At 38.3% G+C, this 23,597-nt stretch overlaps 1 protein-coding gene across 1 annotated transcript in view; it reads right to left on the bottom strand.

The window, feature by feature from the left end:
• Nucleotides 1-1,282: 1,282 nt before the first annotated feature.
• Nucleotides 1,283-23,597, bottom strand: part of COG3 (component of oligomeric golgi complex 3) — a 73,713-nt gene continuing 51,398 nt past the window's right edge. Inside the window, exons 17-23 of the mRNA XM_050766185.1 lie at nt 22,602-22,722; nt 20,012-20,100; nt 19,769-19,903; nt 13,494-13,569; nt 8,355-8,482; nt 7,495-7,593; nt 1,283-3,224 (exon numbers count right to left, since the gene is read on the bottom strand). Coding sequence (XP_050622142.1) covers nt 3,195-3,224; nt 7,495-7,593; nt 8,355-8,482; nt 13,494-13,569; nt 19,769-19,903; nt 20,012-20,100; nt 22,602-22,722 — 678 coding nt within the window. The 3' untranslated portion in view covers nt 1,283-3,194. The remainder of the gene's footprint in view (nt 3,225-7,494; nt 7,594-8,354; nt 8,483-13,493; nt 13,570-19,768; nt 19,904-20,011; nt 20,101-22,601; nt 22,723-23,597) is intronic.

The following is a 23,597-nucleotide window of genomic DNA, read 5'->3' as shown; positions in this document are numbered from 1 at the left end:
ACACACACACCAGTCACAACCAAAACATCTTCAGATACTGCCATATATCCGGGGCTAGGGACGGGGGCAGGGATCGCCACTGCTGCAGGTCATACTCGGATTTTTAGTTGTGTTTTCTTATGGACCAGCACATCTATCTTGGCAACTGCTCCGTGTATGTGAGAAGGAACATCCTGCAATGTTAGGGTTTCTGAATTTACTAATGGGAAACACGACCATCCGGACTGTGATTCAATCTCTAAGATAGCTGGCCTTAGACTCTTCCTTTAAAAAAAAATAGTCAATGTCAAGAAAATAAGCATATGAAAACTCTAAGAGTAGTTGTCTAAGCTAAAAGGAACTAAAGAGATATGACAACCAACTAAAACTTTGAACCCAGGATAAAGAAAAGCTATGAAACATTTTGGGGAAACAATTAGGGAAGCTGAAATATGGACTTCATATTAGATACTACTGAATTTCTTTTTTAGGTGTGATAATGGCATTGGGTTATGTAGGAGAATGTCCCTATTCTTTGGAAACAGATGCTGAATTATTTAGGGTATAATTTAACGGTAAAGTGTCACAATGACTACAACTTCCTTTCAAATAGTTCAGCAAAAGAATATGTATGGGTATGTTTGTATACACTGTTAAAACCCACTTGATTTCCTTTAACATGTGTAAAAGTGCCCAATCTTGTAAGAAAAGTTATTTTAGAATATAGATAGAAAAAAATCTGGAAGCTATATGCCAAACATTCAACTGTGGTTGGCAGTTATAAGTTGTCTTACTTATAACAGCAGAAGAAAATTTAAAGATATGGTGTTGTTAAACCAGAGGAAAAAATACAAATATTTTTGGAAAATGGATGGAAGAATACAATACTACTAAATTTCAATACAACTATGTATGTCAGTACTATGCTGACAGTACTCATGAAATTGTCAGTTTCACAAAGAAAAAGTTAAAATGTCTTTTAACTAATGAAGCATTAAGATGCTTCAAAAATGTCTTGCCACAGTAATTTTCTTGCCAAAGGAATTTATACAGCGCAAAACTGGCAAAATCTGAGTCAGATTGATAGAGTATATTAATGTCAATAGCCTGATTGTGATATTGTGCTATAGTTTTACAAGACGTTACCATTGGGGGAAGTTGGGCAAAGGGTACATGGGATCTATCTGTATTACTTCTTAAAACTGCACGTGAGTCTGATACAAGTTATCTCAATTAAAATTTTAATTAAAGAAATTTTCCTCAAGGAATCCACCACACACATATCAGACACATGAGGACAAGGTAGGAAGCAAAAATCTTTATTTTTAAAAAATTCACATTTATTAAAAACAGCAATTTCTAGCCAAATAATATAAAGCATTTTAAATTATTTGAAAGTATATACACTCTTTGTATAAGTGAACACTTGAAACTGTACAGATTTAAACAAATAATCATTTAGCAAACAAGTTGGGTCACTATTACCTACTCAGCACTTTGTAAGGTGTTTGAGTGTTTCAGAAATAAAAGATCAAAACACAAGAACCAATGTCATTAAATATTTTTATAAGAACACACTCCACTCTGTACACCAAATTAAATCAGTCACAGTACTTACTGTACAATAATCATGCCCTCATTTCTTTGGAAAGGCTATTAAAAATCAAATGTACATATAATACACAAAACTGGATATTTTACAGTTTATTTCATTAAACATGTATTTAAAAAACACTTAAGTATAAGTAAATACAATCTTCCTAATTCATTCATTTCATGGCAAAGAATGAATATGGGCCCTCTTACCTTCTACCTTCTCAAAATAGAGAGTAATAAGCTCGATCAAGCAACGTCCATCACCAATTTAAACTGAGTGAAAAGGAAGTGACCTGTTACAAATGACAACAATCAAGGTAGGTAACCCATCTGCACCCTGCAGAAGTGCTGCCTCAGTACATTTAATGAGTTACAGGCACCTACTGCACCAAAAGGTCCCCTGGTCCCATTCCAGAACCCCTGACAGTGTCCACCTCTAGACTAGTGTTTGAATAACTCAGGATTCTTTTTGAACTAAGAAGCTGGCTGCCTTCACATCGGTGGCAAAACCAATCCAATAAGCAAATAGGAATTTGTTGGAAAATTCATAGATATGCATAATTGATGATCCCTGATATGGTGTGGTAGTTTTCAGATGTGGATAGTGTTTGTCATCCTTAGGTTTGCTGGTAAAATGTATTCAGATGTAGCCGACCTGGAGATCCACACGGCTGGTCCACAGCACAGCACAGCCAGCTCAATGAATAGACAGGACATGAAAGTGTTTGCTTTTCAAAGAACTGCTAAAACCAAAGGCAGTGTGCAGAAAGCTGGTGACCTGAACCTTCATTCAGGAGGAACACTACTCATCAGGTTTCCTTCTCTCCTTTATGCGCCAAATTTAAGACACCTTAATTGGTACTTTGCACTCACAAACACGCACTATCATACCATGAAGATACTCATTAAAGACGCCGCATGTATCTATGATGAGAAGGCTGCAGCTCCTTGCTTTAGAACTGTCTGCACCTAAGCAATTCAAGTGGCACAGATGCTGGAGCTTCACACAAAGTCCTTGTATCTTTAAACTACCTCACATCAAACAGAGAAAAGGATGACACCCCAAATTCCCAGGAAGGCAGAATGTATCCTCAGAAGCAACCAATCTACTCCAAACTAAACTTCAAAATGACAGGAGAAACATTACATTAAATAAGAGTGTGGAAATAACATTTCACTGTGGAATGCTCAGTGGTTAAAAGTGTTACAGTGTTTCACGTTTTAGCAAACCTTACTCTTACAGGTCTTCTAATTCGCTGTATTTCTGTAAAGTTCTTTGCACTACTTATTGTAATCTATGTTTATTGCACATCTTTAACAAAGAACCATTTCACTGAGTGTCTGCCCTAGTTCTCTCTTCACATTTCTTGTGACCATTTAAATGAGGCAGTTATCACCAATCACACATTAATCTTTGGCATTTTGATGTTTCAGAAAAGAAAACACCGATCCCGTAACACTTTGCTTCTATTTCATTCTGCAGTCAGCACTGAGCAGCACGCTCGTGTGGTTCTCGGGGACATTCCCACATATGATTCCTCGGTGTCCTGCAGACCGCAAGACTTCTCAGCCTGCTCCTCCCAGACAGACCATTTAGGTGCACAGCCCGGCTGGCCTGCTTATTTAGAAACTGACAGCAGAAGGCTCAGCTGAAAAGCAAAATTAAGAGCTATGTTAGTTCTCCTATGGAATACCGTCCTCGAGAAAAGTCAAGGAGGGAGGGGAACCACAAGGGTTGAAAAACCTCAGCATCATGCAATATAGCCAGGTAACAAACTTGCATATGTACCCCTTGAATCTAAAATAAAAGTTGAAAAATAAAATAAAGCAATTAGAATGGAAAAAAAAAAAAAAGAAGAAGAAGAAGAAGTTGTTTAGAGCCTCAAAAACAGAATGAGAGAAAAAGACCAAGATTTTTATGAGACCAGTAAACATGGCTGTAAAGTAGAAACTGGCCCACAATGTTGGTCTATTTCTGAGGCAGCCACTAGGCACTGGCATTGGGAGGCCCTGTCAGGGGTCACACTTCATTACCAAATCTAGGCCATCAAATCACTTAAAATCCAATGAGAAGAATGGCAAAAACAATATATAAACACTGACAAGGACAGAAACGTATCTCCATAATCCACTGTGCCTTGTTCTACACAGTGTGTTGTGGGAAGAGTTATGTGTAAGATGTCCTTTAAGTGACTTTTTTTTTTGAGACGGAGTCTCGCTCTGTCGCCCAGGCTGGAGTGCAGTGGCCGGATCTCAGCTCACTACAACCTCCACCTCCCGGGTTTACACTATTCTCCTGCCTCAGCCTCCTGAGTAGCTGGGACTACAGGCGCCCACCACCTCGCCCGGCTAGTTTTTTGTATTTTTTAGTAGAGACGGGGTTTCACCAGGTTAGCCAGGATGGTCTCGATCTCCTGACCTCGTGATCCGCCCGTCTCGGCCTCCCAAAGTGCTGGGATTACAGGCTTGAGCCACCGCGCCCGGCCTTAAGTGACTTTTTAAAATGCACAAGACAAGACATGACAAGTGAATTGACATCACATGTCAATTCTGACCAACTACAGGAGAAACCTGCCCACTCTGTGACGGAGGATTGGGACACCAGAGCCAGACACAGCAGTGATAGGAGGGAAATGGCTGCCTGCACCTCAGGTGTCTGATACCCAGGCCTTGGAGCCTTGCAGGTAAATGCACCTGGCTGTGAACGTTCTATCAGTACAGCTGCTTCGCTGATGCAGCTCATCACCCCGATGTCATTTATAAATGAGTGCTGTCGGAAGAGGGAGACAGAATCACCTCTGTGCTTTCCCTACCAAAGTACAAAGCCTGAATCTAATCATGATGAAAGAGACAACACCAAATGGAGAGACAGTCTACAGAATAACTGGCCTGTCAAGGTCAAGAAAGGCCGTCAAACTGCTCCAGGTTAAAAGAAGCTAAACAGATGTGACACCTGACAGCAGTGCATGACCTGGGACTGGACCTGGACTGCAGACATGTCAGCAAGAAGATCAGGAGGAACGGTACGGGGACTCTGATGAAATGCGCATATGAACTGTGAATCAGACACTGGTATCAACGTTAAGTGTCCTGGTTTGGTAACTATACAGGAGTAGTGCAAGAATGTCCTTGTTCTCAGGAAATACTCTCTGAAGTATTTAGGAGTAAAGGAGCACAGGGTCTCCCAACTTTCTCTCCAATGATTTAAAAGCGGGGCTTGAGGGACAGGGAAGGGAAAAAGTGAGAAAAATGAAGCAAATGGGGCAAAATGAAAATGGGGTAAAGGATATATGATCACTCCTTACCCTCATCTTGCACTTTTTCTGTAAATTTGAAATTATAACAAACTAAACTTACAAAAATAACATCTTCTGCCATAAAAATGGATCTTATCATCCAAGTATTCCACATCTACATTCATGCAAGGGACTATAACTGGAGAAAAAAAATAGACAACTAGGTTGCATGGTCTCTCTTGGATTTATATCCACTCAACTCAGCCGAGCCTCTCTCCTCATTCTCGGTGATGACCTTGCTTCTTATTTCACTCAGAAACGTGAAGCACTCGGAAGAGCACATCCGTGAGTTCCCGCCGCATTCACAGCCCCCATCCACGCCCACACACTCAGCCTCCTCCTGTCACCACGACTGGAACCCCCATGTGCCTCACAAAGGCCCCACCCTGCTTGTTCTTGAAATTCCACCTCACATTCTCAAGATATTTTCCCCTCCTTGTAGATCTTCCCCATGAACATAAAAACACACGTTTTTCTCCTATCTTGTTAAAAACACAATAATTATCCTGCAGAAAAATTTGGCTGGGTGCCGTGGCTCACGCCTGTAATCCCGGCACTTTGGGAGGCCGGGGCGGGTAGATCACAAGGTCAGAAGATCAAGACCATCCTGGCTAACACGGGAAACCTTGTCTCTACTAAAAATACAAAAACTTAGCTGGGCGTGGTGGCGAGCGCCTATAGTCCCAGTTACTCATGAGGCTGAGGCAGGAGAATGGCATGAACCCGGGAGGCGGAGGCTGCAGTGAGCCGAGATCGCACCACTGCACTCCAGCCTGGGCAACAGAGCGAGACTCCATCTCAAAAAAAAAAAAAAAAAAAAAAATGGAAGGATAACCCAGTAACTAATAAAAAGAGTTATCTATAGGGGAGGGAAGGGAAAGGCTGGAGGGGATTAGAAAAGGAACAAGACTTCTCCAAATGTACCTTGTTCTGTAATTCTGACTTGGAAACCATGCAACTATTTTACATCATTAAGAAACAAAATTAAAATAGAAAAAAAAAATTCTAAATATTGAAAAGAAACTCAATTATATATCGAGTTAGTGGTACAATCACATAGAAAGTAATTACTTAAAATAAACTATTAAGAAGTATTTTGACTGTACAAATATCTAGAACGATACAAATATCTTTTTAAAATGTGACCCATCTATCCACGTAAAGAAGTATCTACAGCCATAAAAACGAAGCTCTCTCTGATACAACACAGATGAGCCTTGAAAACATGCTAGGTGAATGAAAGAAGCAGCGATATGAGGCCATGTATTGTATGATTCCATTTAATGAAATATCCAGAATAAGCAAATCCACAGAGACAAAAAGTAGATCCAGAGAAGAGCAGGAAATGCAGGATCTGCTAATGGGTAAGGGGCTTCTCTGGGGAGTAATGAAAATGTTCTAGAATTAGATAGTGGTGATGACTGCACAACTTTGTGAATATACTAAAAACCACTGAACTCTGTGCTTTAAAAAAAGATGAATTGTATGGTATATGAACTACATCTCAATTTTAAAATGACCCCATTTCTCCCTCCAGCTACCACCCCATCTTTCTCTTCTCCACTACAGTAACACTCCTCAAAAGATTCTGGCCAGGTGTGGTGACTCATGCCTGTAATCCCAGCACTTTAGGAAGCTGAGGCAGACAGATCACTTGAGGCCAGGAGTTCAAGAACAGCCTGGCCAACATGGTGAAACCCTCTGTCTACCAAACACAAAAATTAGCTGGGCATGGTGGCAGGCACCTGTAGTCCCAGCTATTTAGGAGGCTGAGGCACGAGAATTGCATGAACCTAGGAGGCAGAGGTTGCAGTGAGCCAAGATCACACCACTGAACTCCAGCCTGAGCAACAAAGTGAGACTCCATTTAAAAAAAACAAAAACAAAAACAAAAAAACACAAGATATATCTACACTCACCATTGCCTAGTCCTCTCCCCCTAGTTTCTACCCACCCTAGTCAGGCTCTTGTCAGCCTTATCAGTCTCCGCAAATTCCCTAGTCCTTACTATACACTAAATTTCTAAACTATCCTAAACTTAAGACCATAAATAAAATATCCCCCACAGTGCCAAGCTACTCCTAATACATACTGGGTACTCAATAACTTCCATTTTTTTAATCTGGAAGTTATTAAAAAACTACAAATAGGGTGCAGTGTATACTGCTCGGTGATGGGTGCACCAAAATCTCACAAATCATCACTAAAGAACTTACTCGTGTAACGAAATACCACCTGTACCTCAATAACCTACAGAAAAATCAAAAATTAAAAAAAAAAGAAATTGTATTTCTCTTATTATGCATATTTCAAACAAAATTATTCAGCAAGCTAAATGCCACTATTTGAGTCTTTTACAAACAGGTCATTCTCTTAAACACAGCAATATTCATATCAGAAAGGATTAAACGGAATTTTAATCCTGAAATTAACTGAAAATTCCAAAACCATTCCCCAAAAGTTGGAGAGAAAATTCAAAGTCTAAATTCTTACTCATCAGAATAAAAGAAGGTACTATTTTTAAAATTAATACTAAAAATATGTTTGCTCAAAGACATTATCTACTCAAGTGAAATAACCAAGAGGGCTTAAAAGTAATAAGGATCTTCAGTCTACTGATTACCTGTTCCATAGATGGACAGGCAATGATCTGGATGTCTTCAGGGCTGAACTCTTCCTTTAACAGAGCATGGAACTTCTGGAAGACTTGCTGAATATTATTCTGAGAAAGGAGGAAAGGAGATCTTATCAAGTGAGTTGTCTTAAACATGAAGCACCATGAATGTTAAGTCGTAATGATATTTGCCAAAGCAAGTGGAAGCAATGTATCTTTCATGATATTACCAAAGATGCATAATTTGTTCTTAATATTTCAATGCTGGCATAACCTGATGAAGACTTATCAGATAATGCTTCCCAGGAAGACTAAACTCTAGCAAGCCTTGCCCCCCTGAGAATAATTTTAAGAGTCTTCTGCAGCAATTTCTTACACAAAAGATAATAAAGTTCCTAGACACATAAAATATACTTTAAAAGTCAACCAATGCCTTGGGTAAGGACAAGAGCTCAACACAGAACTGGAAGTTATGAGCCCTAAATTTGCTCTGCCATTTAATCCCTTGGTTGCCACTGCAAGCCATTTATTTCTACTACTCACCAGTAAAATGGGGCATAATTCCTGAAGTGCTGGTCTCTTGAGAGTTGGGCCACATGCAATGTAAGGGTCTGAGTTTTTTGGTTTATTTACTATTTTCTACTTTCAATAGTAACATTAAAAACTTAAGACAAAGTGACAGTGGGAAAAAAAGATAATCAAGACAGAGGCAGACTTTGTAAGCCTTTCATGAATCATAGTGATTTTTCAACTTCACTAGAATAGTATACCAACATTTCTAAATTTCTACAGGAAAAGGAAAATGGTAAATGAGGCAAAGAATACTTGAAGTCACCTGCCAGCATTCAAATGAGTTATCTGATACTCACCCTCACAGGTTTAAACAAGATGAACTCAGTATCTTTATTGCATAGGTACAAGGACATACTTCTCAACGTCACAGGCAGCTTTGTTTTTAGTGTCTTATACGCAGTTGCCGCAAGGTCACTGACCTTTGCTGGAAATAAATTAACCTCATTAGTGTCACAACGAAAAAGAAAAGAAATATTTCCATTTTAATTCAAAGGGGAATAAAGGGAGAAAAAAATAGCAGAAGAAAAGACTCTTTATTTCCCCAAAGAATTTCTTTCATTTTTATAGCTTATTTACCAAGTTTAATCATAAGCCCTATAAACATTCATTAAATATCTACTATACAAAATTCTAATCCCAAGGGCTAAGGCAGCAAAATAACTCCCCTAGCATGCTTCAGGACATTCATAAGAGCTGTAATATGTACCTTTGGAATTTGGAGGTAAGAGATTAAGGTTTAAAAAAAAAAAAGTCATTTTCAGAGAGACACTAGTAAGAATTACTTCATAATGAATGAGTTTGTTCATTTGCAGAAATGACTCACAGTAAGAGATGCTTAGATTATTCAGAAAATATCCACGTATATTTAAGGGGAATTAAATATCTATTTGTTATATTCTTATACTGTATTATCAGAAAGGGAACAGAATCCCAAAAAGTTATAACAAAAATAACTATGAAACCCTGTTCCATAGATGGACAGGCAACGATCTGGATGTCTTCAGGGCTGAACTCTTCCTTTAACAGAGCATGGAACTTCTGGAAGATTTGCTGAATATTATTCTTAGAAAGGAGGAGATCTTATCTTTATCTGAAGGAGTTACATAAAAAAGGAGAGTAGTAATCTGTATGAAGTATTTAAAAGAAGTTATCTAGAAAACTACAAAGAAAAAAGACAATTAACAATTTCAAAGATGCTCAACCTCACTCATAATTAAATAAATGTAAATTAAAGCTTACAGATGATTGGCAAAAATTACTAAGATTGTGATATCCATGTTTGACGAGGGTATGGAGAAACAGGCATCTTTGTGTACTGCTGATGGAAGTATAAGATGGTTCAACCTCTTTGGAAAAATATTAGACAGTATCTAGCAAAACTGAAAATGCAGATACTTTTTCCTTTAGCATTTCCACTGCTAGAAATTTACTCGTGGATATAGTCAAAAAATACCAAGTTATGAGTATACAGAGATGTCGGAAACACACAAACTGCAAATAATTTAGGTTTCCATTATAAGAATTACAAAAGAAATCATGCTATAGTGATGTATTCAATGCATCCAATAAATAGAATAGATCAAGTTGGACATGCTATACAGAAAGGCCTCTAAGATATATAAGAAATGAAAAAGGAAGCGGTATGATACAATCCCATTTGAGTAATATTTTTAAAGTCCACATATGCTGGTATATACATAAACAATTTTGGGAAAGAAACTTTAATAGTAGTTGCCTCTGAGAGAAGGACTAGTTTGATGGTAGAAAATATAATTACTTTTCATTTTATAGCTTTTCATAGTTCAAATAATATGCCATGTAAAAAATTTTTTTTAATTGAGGAGGGTTGCAGTAAAGCAGGGTAAGAAAGTACCAATGCTCTTGCAACTGGAAAGGGGTCCTGCTCCAGACCCCAGGACAGGGTTCTTGAATCTTATCCGAGAAAGAATTCGGGCAAGTCCACAGTATAAACCAAAAGCAAGTTTGTTAAGAAAGTAAAATGGGGAAAGAGTAGCTACTCCATAGACAGAATAGGGTGTTCCCAAAAGTAAGAGAAGTAATGTGCCCACCCGAGATGCAATGCTTGCTTATATATAGGATAACAAAAAACACAGGGATATGTACTCTGCTACAAAGGTTTGTGATAAAGGGTTAATTTTTCTTAATTACTATATTTTGTAAGAAATCAATATTATTATCTTTAAAGCAAAATTAGGAATGCTTTTGTTCTCAAGATATCAGGGTATCAGGACATTCCTGGGTCTGGGTGTGTTTAGTAAATGTTATTAATCTGCTTCCTTAAATGTAAACATCTAGAGGCTAGGAATACCCAACCTCCTTGGAATGCAGCACAGCAAGTCCCACCCCCATTTTTCCTAGCTGTCTCTGGAGATGGAGTTGCTCTGGTTCAAATGTCTCTGACACTCTCAAGAAGAAAGAATAAATAATTCAGGAACTGCTTATTTTTCATTAATAGATGAAAGCTCCTTCAAGACCCTTACTTCCACGGGCTCTGCTTCTGTCATTACTAACACACCTCAGGGATCACTAAATCGGTCTTCAGAGCCCTTGAAAAGCAGAAAGTGGGTGTGCAGGCTGGTGACTAAAGTGTCCTCTAATTCCTAAAAAAGGTTTCTTTGTCAGAGTAAATTAACAAATGGGCATCCTAATTTATAACTCACTCTCCTGTGAGTTTGTTTGATCATGAAATGATCCCTGAGAACTTGACCAAGTCTGAATGAACCAGTAACCCTCAGTTTTTAGGGCAGAGGGGTCCAAGACAGTTCCTAGATTGTCCTCAATGCTCCTACTCCAAGGGGCCATAAATCTCTCTTTGGCATTCGAGTGTGGGCTTCAAGTACTACAGATTCATAAAATCCAACTCCATACCTCTGCTATGACTAAATGGGATAGAAGATACGACTACAAGATAAACTGAACTGTTATTGCTATATTCACTAAGATCTCCTCACTAAGAAAGAAGGAAATGGGTTAAATGACAAAGTAGCAAGTCCTACTTCAATCAGTCCTTTTGTCTACTCCTGTTAGTTTCCTTTTATCTACTCCTGCTTTACTATGACAATTCTAAACTCTAGTAATGCTTAAGAGCACAATACATCTAACACTTTGAATCCTATTAGGGTTCCACTTGAGAAAATGACAGCCCCTATTTTGAGAGAAAGGATCTTTCCAAAGGGGAAAGAGCAATACATTAATTATGCATCAAGAGACTGGGCTTAGCTGTAGTGGTTTCTACCTATCTTAAGAAAGATTTATCATACCCAAGAGTTTCATTGACATAAATGTTCCAAATAAAAATCAGCTCCTATTTCTAACTAAGCCCTATAAAAACAACTGGAACCTTAAGTCAAAGGCTCCAATTAATCCCCAAATCATCAGAATTCCTTCAAGAGGTAGGCTAAGTTGTGAACTGAAAAATCTGCCTCTTGACTGTGAGGAATCAGAAGAGGCGGTTAATACTATGCCAGACTATGATTAGAATTTCCAGTATTGTCAGTAAAAGAACCTGATTTTCTGTCTGCAGACAGAATGCACTACTGTATTAGGTGTGCTTTTGTAGTAAGACGACAAAGATTTCTATTCCACACACAACACGAACGTTTAAAATAACAAAGACAAGAGAACGTTCCTTGTCTGCATCACGGTAAATGAAACACCTAAAGCATGTCACAAAGTTTATGTGCAATAAAACAAATCAACTCAAACCTATATTGACATCATCAAAGTTCACATGAGGAACCTTTGAAATAAAATCTTATCTTCCTTTCAAAGACAACTGACATTCTCTACATTTACAAATCTTCCTAAGCGATACAGAGCTACTCTTCTAATTTCTCAGTTCAACTTCAAGTTAACCTAAGGCATTCATAATTAAAAATTTTGAGGCTAGGCGCAGTGGCTCAGGACTGTAATCCCAGCACTTTGGGAGGTCGAGGTGGGCGGATCACCTGAGGTCAGGAATTCAAGACCAGCCTGGCCAACATGGTGAAACCCCGTCTCTACTAAAAATACAAACACTAGCTGAGCACAGTGATGTATGCCCGTAGTCCCAGCTACTCAGGAAGCTGAGGCAGGAGAATCACTTGAACCTGGGAGGCGGAGGTTGCGGTGAGCTGAGATCATGCCACTGCACTCCAGTCTGGGCGACAGAGTGAGACTTTGTCTTAAAAAAAAAAAAAAAAGTTTTCTTTGAGCTGGGTGCAGTGGCACACACCTGTTTTAATACAAAAATTAACTGGGCATGGTGGTGGGCACCTGTAATCCCAGCTACTTGGGAGATTGATGCAGGAGAATTGGCTAAATCCAGGAGTCCGGGGTTGCAGTGAGCCGAGATCACACCACTGCATTCCAGCCTGGGCAACAGAGCAAGACTCCATCTCAAAAAAATAATAAATACAATTTTGGAGGCTTTGAATAGCTTCAATCATTCTTCCCAAAGAAAATGAATACTTAACAGATATAATGCTCTTTCAATATGGAAAACCAATCATATTAAAAAGTTGATTCCAGATTAGGAGCCTGTGCACAGCCAATTTTTCATGGATGCAAAGCCAGAATCATTTTTTGGATCTCTCTCACTGAGTGGAAAGCTGCCCTCCAATTTGGACACAGCTTACCCGTAATTAAAACACTCATTCTTTCTCCATTTTGCCCGTTTTAGTTTCAAAGGCTCTCTATCACAATATTGGCCAGGGAATGGCCAGAAATATCAATTTAACGAAATGATTTATTTCGGTTTAATGGCAACTTAAAATGCCGCAAGATGTACCAAAAATAACGTTAGTCGTGATTTTAAATGTCTAACGCTAAAGACCAAAAAAAACAAAAAAAAACAAAAACCCTCCAGCACAAAAAAATTTACATTTAAGAAAGAGTAAGACTGGGAAGATCTCAAATACATCTGCCAATCAGACAATAATATTGCCTGCCAACTCCCAAGTGACACCTCAATTTTTATAATTTTTTTTCCCAATACTCTAAAATGTCAACAGAGGATAACCTGGACAAAATGTGGAAGAAAATAGTGGCCCAGCATTTCTTCATACACTTGAAAGTAGGTGCACTCGCCATAATTTCTTCCTATCAACCACAGTGTTTTCATCAAAGCTTGAACACAATGAATGGTGGGTGTACAGCAATCAACAGACTCAAAGGGTTTCCATCTTAGCCATATTTTAGTTTTAACTGGATGATTTTTCAAAACAAAAATTCTTCCTTCCTTGATATGCTTGTTGAAATGCAAGTAGTGCTAGCCAGTGAAGACCTGTCAGCTCCAAACTCAATCCTGCATTAACTCAGATTGCAGCACCCCAGAGTGAATAGGAAACCAACTCCAAGCTGTCACAGTAAGGACTATATAAATGCAGATTAATAACATCCTAAAAAAGAAATCCAAAACGGTCAAATGAGAATACCTGGTTGTGCCCAAGGCTGCTGTGAGAGAGTATACTTGGGGCCTCCTTGACTGGCCATTGTTTTTAACGCTGAAACCTAATAGAGGAGACAAGAAGAAAAAAAGTTTCATTTCATCAATGACAAATTAAACTGGTACTGCTCTCAAGGGATACACAACACCATTTAAACCTATTAAAACACCATGATAATCAAATGTGCAGCCCCAACAAAAACGCATCATCTCATAATCCTTTATAGGTAATCAACATTTTTAGCAAAACTTCTTTTGTGATTTCAAGGCACATGGTTATCTTGCCAAAAATCATACCTAAGTCCTGAGGCATTCTATCTGAAATACTTCCTGCTAGGAAGACAAAAATGAAGCCCTAGAGAAATGTCAACACAAAACAGGTGTCTTTTAAGGAGACTGTTTTGTCAGTATTAAATTATTTTTGTAAGTAATTAGAAAAATGTCACCCTAGCTGGATAAAATCTCCTTTACATCTGGAGGATCATTTTTCTTATATCACAGAGAGAATGTCATTAAAACAAACAAATAAGATTTTCAAATACCATCAAAAATCATATATGACTGACCAATCAGTGCTCAAGATAGACCTGAATGACCATCTTCTAGTCATCTCTTTTCATTCCTTAGCAGCAGTATAGAGAAGCTTGAACAAGACTGTTTCTAAGATAGTAAGCTGTGGTGGAGCTATGGGGTAGCTGGGGAGGGTGAGAGAGAAACTGCGTAAAACATGTTTTAGAATGGACAGTCATGTGCCAAGGTGCAGTCCATGGCTTTGGCCTCACAGGAAGGTCTCATTAGAAAACCCTGAGCACCAGCTCTACATTTCTCACACAAAAGGCCATACACACATGTAGGCAGAGGATGGGCAGACACAGGGTATAATGTTGACTTGGATCTCTTCAGCCTCCCCTTTGTTTCTAGTTTCTATTTCTCCTCCTGGACCACTCTAGGCCTTTGCTCATACTGCCTACCTATATAAAATCACCTCTTTCCTCCTCTCACTCCATCCCTCGCCATACCTTTATTTTTTGAGATGCACTTTAAAAAATGAATCTCATATATTATAGATACTAGACACTGCTAAAAGAAAAATACATTCACACTTTAGTGTATGTTATCCAAAATATTTTCCGTTGTAAAAATATAAATATACTAATGTGTATACATTTACAAATCTGGGAACAGTGCTCTGTGAACTTTTTTCCCCACTTAAATCTATATTCTGGTCATTTTCCCACATCCAACGGTTTTGTTTTAATAGTAATGGCTGCCTACTGTTGCACTGAATGCTCCAGAATTTAACCAATTTCATAACATATATTTAGGCTTTGTACAAGTATTTTTATGTTAAAAACAAATATAAACTAGTATATTCATCCCTATTTACTATCCAGATAGTTTACTTATCTTTAAGTCAAACCTCCAAGAGCATTTGCTTCAAAAGTTTTCCCCAATTAGCCTCATTTTTTTTTAAGGCTAGTCAAGGGGAGCATTGGGAGCCCCATCTTTTTAAAAATTCCTACACAATGAACAAAGACCCATCATCTCACAATGGCATTGCTGTATACAGTTTAATGTTTACCTATTTTTCTATCTTAATTTCCCTTTAGGTTATACCTCCTTGAGAGCAGGAATTAAACTTACAGATCAAACTTGATTACATGTGCTAGATCAAGAACAAAATTTAAGTTTACAGTGTTACTGAGGAAATTAACAACACTCCAGAGGGAATATTAAGAATAAACTCGTAATAATCAAATTGCTTGAAAGAAAATGAATATTTTCTACATAGAAGTCTGAGTTTTTAGCATAAACTGGTCCCATCAGAAAACAAAACAAAACAAAACAAAACAAAAAAACTTTTAAGCTTAGCTACAAACCTGGAATTATACTTCCTTTAAAATGCCTTAATTTTGACTTTTCGCTAAAGCAAAATCTTCACCTCAAATTTGTCAAACTGTACTACCAAATAACATTTCTGCAGCAAGCACTTTACAGATACACATAAGATCTTGTTTTGTCTCATGATAACCTTAACTTCAATCAGAAGGTGGCAGACGCAGTTGCAGGATCTAGGGCTCAGCTGCCTTGACACAAAGTTCTGTGCTTTCTACTATAACCATTACCATCCCAAGTACTACTTAAGGGTTTGTTTCAAGCAACATTTAGTACAATGGAATTCTAGAACAATAAAAAAGTATCAACAGTTTTTGAAGCTTGGTAGAAAATAATCTAAGCCAAATGTTTTCATATGAGCCTCTACTCCTAACCCTTAGAAGAGTATTACATTCCCTCAGGTCAAATACTTAGAGAAGAGGTTATTTTTCCAGGGGCAGGAAATGAGGCAACAGAGCGTATATGCTCTTCTAGTACTTACTTTATTTTTTCTCATGAAAGATCAATAATTATACCAAAAATCAAGTATTAAATAGAAACCAGACAGGTGTTGTAGAAATGTTTATCTTATGAATACTCAACCTGTTTCTCAACCTGTCAAATAAAGATGCTTCTCTTACTCAACGTTCCAGGGATGTAGTAAGAATTAATGCATAGTAAGTGTCTCAACAAGGAGCACAGAGGAAGAAGCTACATAAACAAGGCCAATTTACAGTAGATGAAAGGGATCCAAATTAGACCCCAACTCTTTAAGCTCAAAAACAAGTCTTCTGACAACCTAAAAATATTGTCTACGTGGTAATACATATACATTGTTAAAAATCAGTCCAAACTTAGAAACAAGCTGAGGATATTTTACTGATGAGGCTTACATCCGAATGATAAATACCAAGACCTACAAACACACCTCCAAATGAGATGAAAGACTGTTTCCCATCTGTACCTATGGATGTTGATTTTCCTGCAGTCGTTTATCAGGGGACAAGCACTAGTTGCCTTATAAAATGCTAACTAAGCCCAGGCACAGTGGCTCCTGCCTGTAATCTCAGCACTTTGGGTGGCCGAGGAGGGCAGATCCCTTGAGGCCAGGAGTTTGAGACCAGCCTGGTCAACATGGTGAAACCCCATCTCTGCAAAAAATACAAAAAAAATTAGCCAGGCATGGTGGCACACACCTGTAATCTCAGCTACTCAGGAGGCTGAGGCAAAAGAATTGCTTGAACCCAGGAGGCGGAGGTTGCAGTGAGCTGAGATCGTGCCACTGCACTCCAGCCTGGGTAACAAGAGCAAGACTGCCCAAAAAAAAAAAAAAAAAAAAAAAACCTAACTAAATAAAAGAGGCATGAGATTCTGCACTTGCAGGTAATTAATGCTGAGGTTTACCTTTTAAAGTTTTCTATAAAATCTTCCTCTTTCTCTGCTATTCAGAATGCTAGTAACAGTCACCAGGTAAAAAGTGAAAAATCTTTGGTCCACAAATTCTAAGATGCAGTGTCTCAAATGGTCACGTGTGTGTGTGTGTGCATGTGTGTGTGTGCGCGTGCACACACACATATATGTATCTTTGTCTCTGACTCACTCTATGCCACAGGATGAAAGGGAACTGAATCTGGAATAACACACCATAAAAGGGAACTCAGTCCTCCAGGCTGTGGGGTCCACTCAGTAGAAACTCAGCCAGCAGCAGTGAGGGCCCAGGGTTGACAGAGGAAAAGGGAGGCAAGTACAAGTGGTCTGAGCAAGGGCAGCAGAGACTGATTATGCAGGACGAGACTGGCTTCTCACGGGGATGAGAGCCAAGACCTTTCCCTTCCCGATCCCATTACAAAGGGAATATAAAAACAGGTCCATGAACATTTGTTCAGGGATCCCTGCTATACGCATGTAGCATGTCCATGGAGAACCATTACATAATTCAGACTTGGAATATTTTCTACATAAACCTCTATTTCCTTTTTCAAAAAAAAGAAAAATGTTTTGAGACAGAGTCTTGCTATGTTGCCCAAGTTGGTGTTGAACTCCTGGGCTCAGCCATCCTCCCACCTCAGCCACCCAGAGTAGCTAAGATCATGGGCATGTGTGAATTTTTATTCTCTTGATATCTAGAAAAACTGTGCTGTTCTAGAACAACCCTTTAATCTTAGATTTCATTATAATCAACTTGCTTATTTCAGAAGATTCATTCTGCTGTTCTGTTATCGTACAATATTCATCTATAATACTTCCCACCAGTACTATGTGGATGTTCTCCCAGAAATACACATTACAATCTACCAACTTGTTTTTCACAAGGGTAGTTTCAGTAAAAACTGTAAGTTATCTGTAAATTACAAAGTACCAATACTCAAACCTTTTTTAAAAAATCAAAACCTAGAAGAAAGCATTTCTACCCCCCTGCTTTTTTACATTTTTGTGGTGGGAAAAAATGCATATATACACACATTCCAAATACTTGGAGTAAAATCCACTTAAGCAGTATATGCCAGTGATAAACAAAAGAGTACTTTGTTTTAACATTTCTATGCATTTTTGGCCTTTTTAATTATTTTTTAAAAGTCGTATTTTCTGTCTTTGCCGCAGGCTTCAAGCATGTTAGCACTGATGGACTCAACAAGAAGTTTCTAAAGAACAATTGCTTAGCTGTCTCCTTGTTATTTCATACATATATCTTGTCTGTCCAGTTAAGATTAGTCAAATTTGAAAATAAGAGCCATCATATTTTTTTTTCTTTCTTTTTTTTTTTTTTTTTTTTTTTTTTTTTTTTGAGACAGAGTCTCGCTCTGTCGCCCAGGCTAGAGTGCAGTGGCCGGATCTCAGCTCACTGCAAGCTCCACCTCCCGGGTTTACGCCATTCTCCTGCCTCAGCCTCCTGAGTAGCTGGGACTACAGGCTCCTGCCACCTTGCCCAGCTAGTTTTTTGTATTTTTTTTAGTAGAGACAGGGTTTCACCGTGTTAGCCAGGATGGTCTCGATCTCCTGACCTCGTGATCCGCCCATCTTGGCCTCCCAAAGTGCTGGAATTACAGGCTTGAGCCACCACGCCTGGCCAAGCCATCATATTTTTATTCTTTTTATGATGTCCTCTGATACAAGTCTGGGGTACACAGTAGTGGCTTAATAAATAAAAATTTCATGACTTTTTTTCTTTCTTTCTCTCTTTTTATTTTATTTTACTTTATTTTGAGACAGTCTCACTCTGTCACCCAGGCTGGAGTACAGTGGGCTGATCTTGACTCACTGCACCCTCGACCTCCCGGCTCAAGCAATCTTCCCACCTCAGCCTCCCAAGCAGCTAGGACTATAGGCACATGCCCCTAAACATGGCTAATTTTGTTCATTTTTTTTAGTGACTAGGTCTCACTATGTTGCCCAGGACTGTTAACCAGTGTCAGACTCCAGGGGCTGGAGCGATTCTCCTGTTTCAGCCTTCCAAAGTGCTGGGATTATAGGTGTGAGCCACCACACCCAGCCTAATTTCAAGACTTCTTAAATATCTTTAAGTCCTTAGTGATGACACTTAAATTTTTTTTAAATGATTAGGACGTAACAAGAATGTCAAAATAGCCATGATCTGCTTTTCTCTTTGCTAGCATTCGCCAGTTAATGGATTTCAGCTTAGAAGACAGAGACAGAGAGAATATACTATCCACACAGTCAGTCCTCACTTAATATCAGCAATAGGTTCCTGAAAACTGTGACTTTAAGTGAAATGACGCACAGCATGTCCTCAAATAAAGTTGTTTCCTTCAACGGTTTAACATTGCTTCATTATACTGTGGATAAGGAAAAAAAATTGGTTTCATTTTATGTTGCTTCACTTAAAGTCAGTTTCCAGGAAGAGACCACCGATGTGAAGGAGGACTGACTGTATATTAAATCCATATATCTGACAGTTAACAATGCTATGTTATGAAACTCTTCAATTCTCAATTATCCATGCAAAACGGAAGAGAGAAATGGCATGTAAAACAAAGAGGAAAACAAATCACCCATTTTAAGAATGGGAAACCCTGATTCCCAGGACCGTGGTTGCTGCCATGCAGGTCCAGGAGAAAGTGAGATTCCAGCAGAAAGTGAGAGTCCCAGCCCACATGCAGATAACCTACAAGGCAGATAAACAGAACACAGCTAACCAGGGGTCGGCTATAACTAGCTTTGCAATATTTCCACTCTTCCTCTTAAAAACAAAAACTGTGCAAGTGTATCCAAAAGTCCAAAAACCAAAAAGCACAGTGATTTCCTAGACAGAATCATTAAGACTTGGGCTCACTATCTCCTTCTGCTGGAGTTCACACAAGAGAGTAATTGAAGAGGAAGCCTAGGGAAGAAGGCAAAGTGACTTCACCAAATAGGCACTAAGGGCCATACCTTTGTCATGAACTCCTCCAGCTGGTCTACAAACAGCTTGGTCTGCTGCTCAATAAACTGCTCACAGGCCGATTTCAGATGACGGTCTACGTCTTTTTTAGAGTCAAGATAATGTTCTCTAATCTCAGGAGTACCCTTAAAAAAAGATAACAATTTCCTCCTGTTTTTATGTGCCTAGAAATCACCAGACATGTAAACAATGTCGTTTATCTCCCACCACCAATGAAACAGACTCCTTCTCACCTCCAACAAGAACTCTATCAAGGCATTGTTGCTATTCAGCCTAAAAAATCTTGGAACAGTCATAGGGTTCAGGATTTTAAATGCTGCATCTGTGAAACAAAATTACTCATCCAGTGAACATGGAAAGTTTCAACAGCAAAGCCATGTGTAACATACACCAGTTCTCTACCACCACAAGGCAAAAAGCCAGTTCACCTTCAGCAACTCACCTCCATGAAAGGCTGAGAGTGAGATGAGCACCAATGATGGCTACAGTACTCACAGAGTTATTTTCCAGAAGTTTGAATTGCAAAATGACTATTAATCTCAATTATTCACTTACCAAAAAAAAAGAAAAATGATAAATGGTAATTGGCCCCTTAAAATCTCACTGCTTTACTTTTAGGATATTAAATAGGTTTTTAAGAAATACTCATATACTTACCCAGCTTGTTTGTTAAAATCCTGGCTGGCACGGAAATTTATTCATTTGAAGCAGAGTGAATAAACTAATGTGTCAGCCAAGAAGAAAACACCAAAAGGACATATTTACCCCTTAACCTCCAGACTAACTAAAATCTATGTAAAGTATTAGCTGAGGTCTCATTGATGTTCAAATGCAATACGATATAATGTTAGTCTTGAGAGGTTAGAGGCGTAAAAGTAAAGACAGCAAGTATTATTAAGTGAGTAAGAAAAAAACATCTCTTTGCTTTGCCAGACTAGATAAAGCAAAGCATGAAATCTTCCAACCTAGTTTTGCAAGCACACAGTACCATAATATTTACTGCCTTGACCCTCGTAGTAATGAAGAAGAACCTCTCTCTATCAGTTCAGTACTCAGAGTAAAGCTTTAGTAAATAGTTGTTTGTGTCTGCTGTCTTTTCTGTAAGACCCCTCAAAGATTCTGTCTGCACAGAATCAAATCATCATATGGTAGGGTTACACAGGCTTTGTAATATTTGGGGGAAAACATACTTTCAATCCAGATTTTGCCACAATCTCAAGATATTTCACTTTCTCTCACTTCAGTTGATCTATACTAGAACCAAGCAGCAACAAATTACAAATTAGAAAAAAATGACAGAAAGTAAATCAACCCTGCTCTATCCCATCACTTAAAGTACGAACTGTCAGAAGCTGGGAATTCTTCAAAGTGTAAGAGTATGATTCCCACATCTCACACTGAAAGGAATGAATGAAATCAAAGAGAATGGGTGGGAGATGGAAGCCTCTGATGAGAGTAAGTTTTAAAAAACCTACGTGTTCTGTAAAGGCAAAAGCCAGGAAATCTGGCTCCTATTTAAAAACCAAACCAAAACAAAAACACATAGTATGCCACTTTCAAGGTTAGAGAAAAAAACAAAAATAATTTTAAAATTTAAAAATCACAAAGTACATAACAGACATGCTTTACAGAACCAAAACATATTCTCTGTGGTGGACAAGAGAGAGCATTAAGGAACGAAAAAGAGCAAACTGTTTTAAGAGGACTCATCAAGCGGTTACCCTGGCTCTCCGGTGAGTTAAATCAAATCCACTGTCAGATAAGCAAAGGAATTGGGGAACTAAAAACCTACTATCCTTGAACATCCTTGTTTGGGGTTCCTCTAAACTGTAACACATAGAAAATAATTTGAGTGACCGTTTTTTTAATTGCCCCAAAACATTAGAGAGAAGTTAACTGATTACATAAATGAATGGCTTAAGGCAGCAGAGCATAAATCTCTTAAAAACGTTTAAGATAAAGTTTACATAAATTTGTAAGTAATTAAGGGACGTGAGGGATGTTTATGGTATATCCTTAACTGCTTAAGATCAATTATCTTAGAAATTAACTACTCTGATCTTTTAGAAATCATCTCTTACCAATTCAGAGGCAAATCACTAGGATGGATGAATCATCTTTCTCAAGATGATTCAATGTCTATTACCAACTCAAAGATCCTATCTTATATGATTACTGATTTAATACCACTGAAGTTTATTTAAGCACCTAAAACTTACAAAGATGTCAACGTATATTTTCATTCATTTTCGGTCTTAATGAGCTTGATAACCTCGTGAAGGTATCATGACAAGTTCATTATGCTCATTTTACCTAAAAGGAGGGTGGCGTGGGGAAGCTAAAACACCCACCCAAGATCACACAAGGGCCAGGAAATGATGGGACAGGAAGAAAACCCAATTCTTTCAAATTCTTAGATAAGTACGCTTCTCATTTTACCCAGCTGGCTTCCTGAATTTTCATAAACTGACAAACTCAACTCAGTGCTTAAAGTCATCCCAACTAGTTGACATTATTTACTTAGGAAACAGTTATTATACAGATTTTTCACTTTTTAACTGGTTGTAGGAATATGTGGCAGAGTCTAAATGAGTCTAATACTACAAACTGAAATGTCCAGATACAGTTCCCTTCATAAAGAAAATACAGCAAGTTAGAAGTCGTTAGCATGGTGACAGCTCAGCTCAGTACGAACAAGTAACATATTTAGCAAGCAAAGCATGCAAAAAATTGCAGATGAACATAAAATAAACCTAAAACCTGTGCTGACACATCTGGACAGATCAAACATAGCCAAGTGTGCCAGCCAGGACAGCCAAGTACCTCTAGTTTTCTTGAGGTCCAGGGAAATTTCCTTAATGGTGAATTCAGTGTGAAATGGAGCAATTTGTTCACGAAGTATCAAAAGGTGCTTAATTAAGAAAAGTTGTCCATCAATCTGAGTCTAAATTATAAAACAGAAAAATGGATATGATCACATATTAAATCAAAATAAAAGCATATATTATTAATCAACATTAATCTACCTAGGTTTATAGCCTATGGTGTCAATTCTCTTTTGTTGTGCAATGAACTTTCCTCATGCTAGAATTAAGTTAAAAAATCTTGCTTCAAACTCTTATTCGCACTATCACTTGCTCTACTTTAAAAATCCAAGAAAGTCAGACACAAGGCTGTAAAGCAACACATTTACAGAGAGAAATCCAATCTAGTTTCCCCTGGTGCAGAGGTAGAAGAGATGATGCAGCCTAACAGTGGCCCAGAGCAGAGGAGGTAAAGAAAGGCTCAAAGAATAAGCACGATCCTGACCTGGCCTGGCATTCTAGTTTCTCCTCAGGAACATGGCTTTCACTATTTGGTCAAAGCAGTTTCGATATCTAGAACATCAGACATACTTATATTTATACAAATGTAAAACGATTTGGGGTTGCCATTTTGGATCCTCCTGCCACCAACAGAGCTCTGACTACCCACATCCCTGAAGGTCGAGCATGTCCTTCTGCCCTCTCAGGACCCATCCACAAGAGTCTTGTGATTCAAGCTCAGTTCTCAAACCTCTGACCCAATCCTCAAATACTGAATAATCATAGCTCTCATTTCAGAAAAGAGTTTGTATAGTAGTAAGAGCAAGGCTGTATTTGCTCCTTCTTGCTGTTACTCAAGGCAGAATCTTATTTTGAAAATATTGCTAATGAAGCTTTTATATTACCTTAGGAAAAGATAAAGTTATCTTTCAGTAAGCAATATAAATGTTAAAGGAGTTATTAAATGAAGATTCCTTCCCAGTCTCGCTCGCTCTCTCCACCAGTTTTAATAAAC

The sequence above is a fragment of the Macaca thibetana genome, chromosome 17 (genome assembly GCF_024542745.1).
Source record: "Macaca thibetana thibetana isolate TM-01 chromosome 17, ASM2454274v1, whole genome shotgun sequence".
In the NCBI taxonomy this organism is placed as follows: Eukaryota; Metazoa; Chordata; class Mammalia; order Primates; family Cercopithecidae; genus Macaca; species Macaca thibetana.
This window is presented reverse-complemented; position numbering and strand designations above follow the sequence as displayed.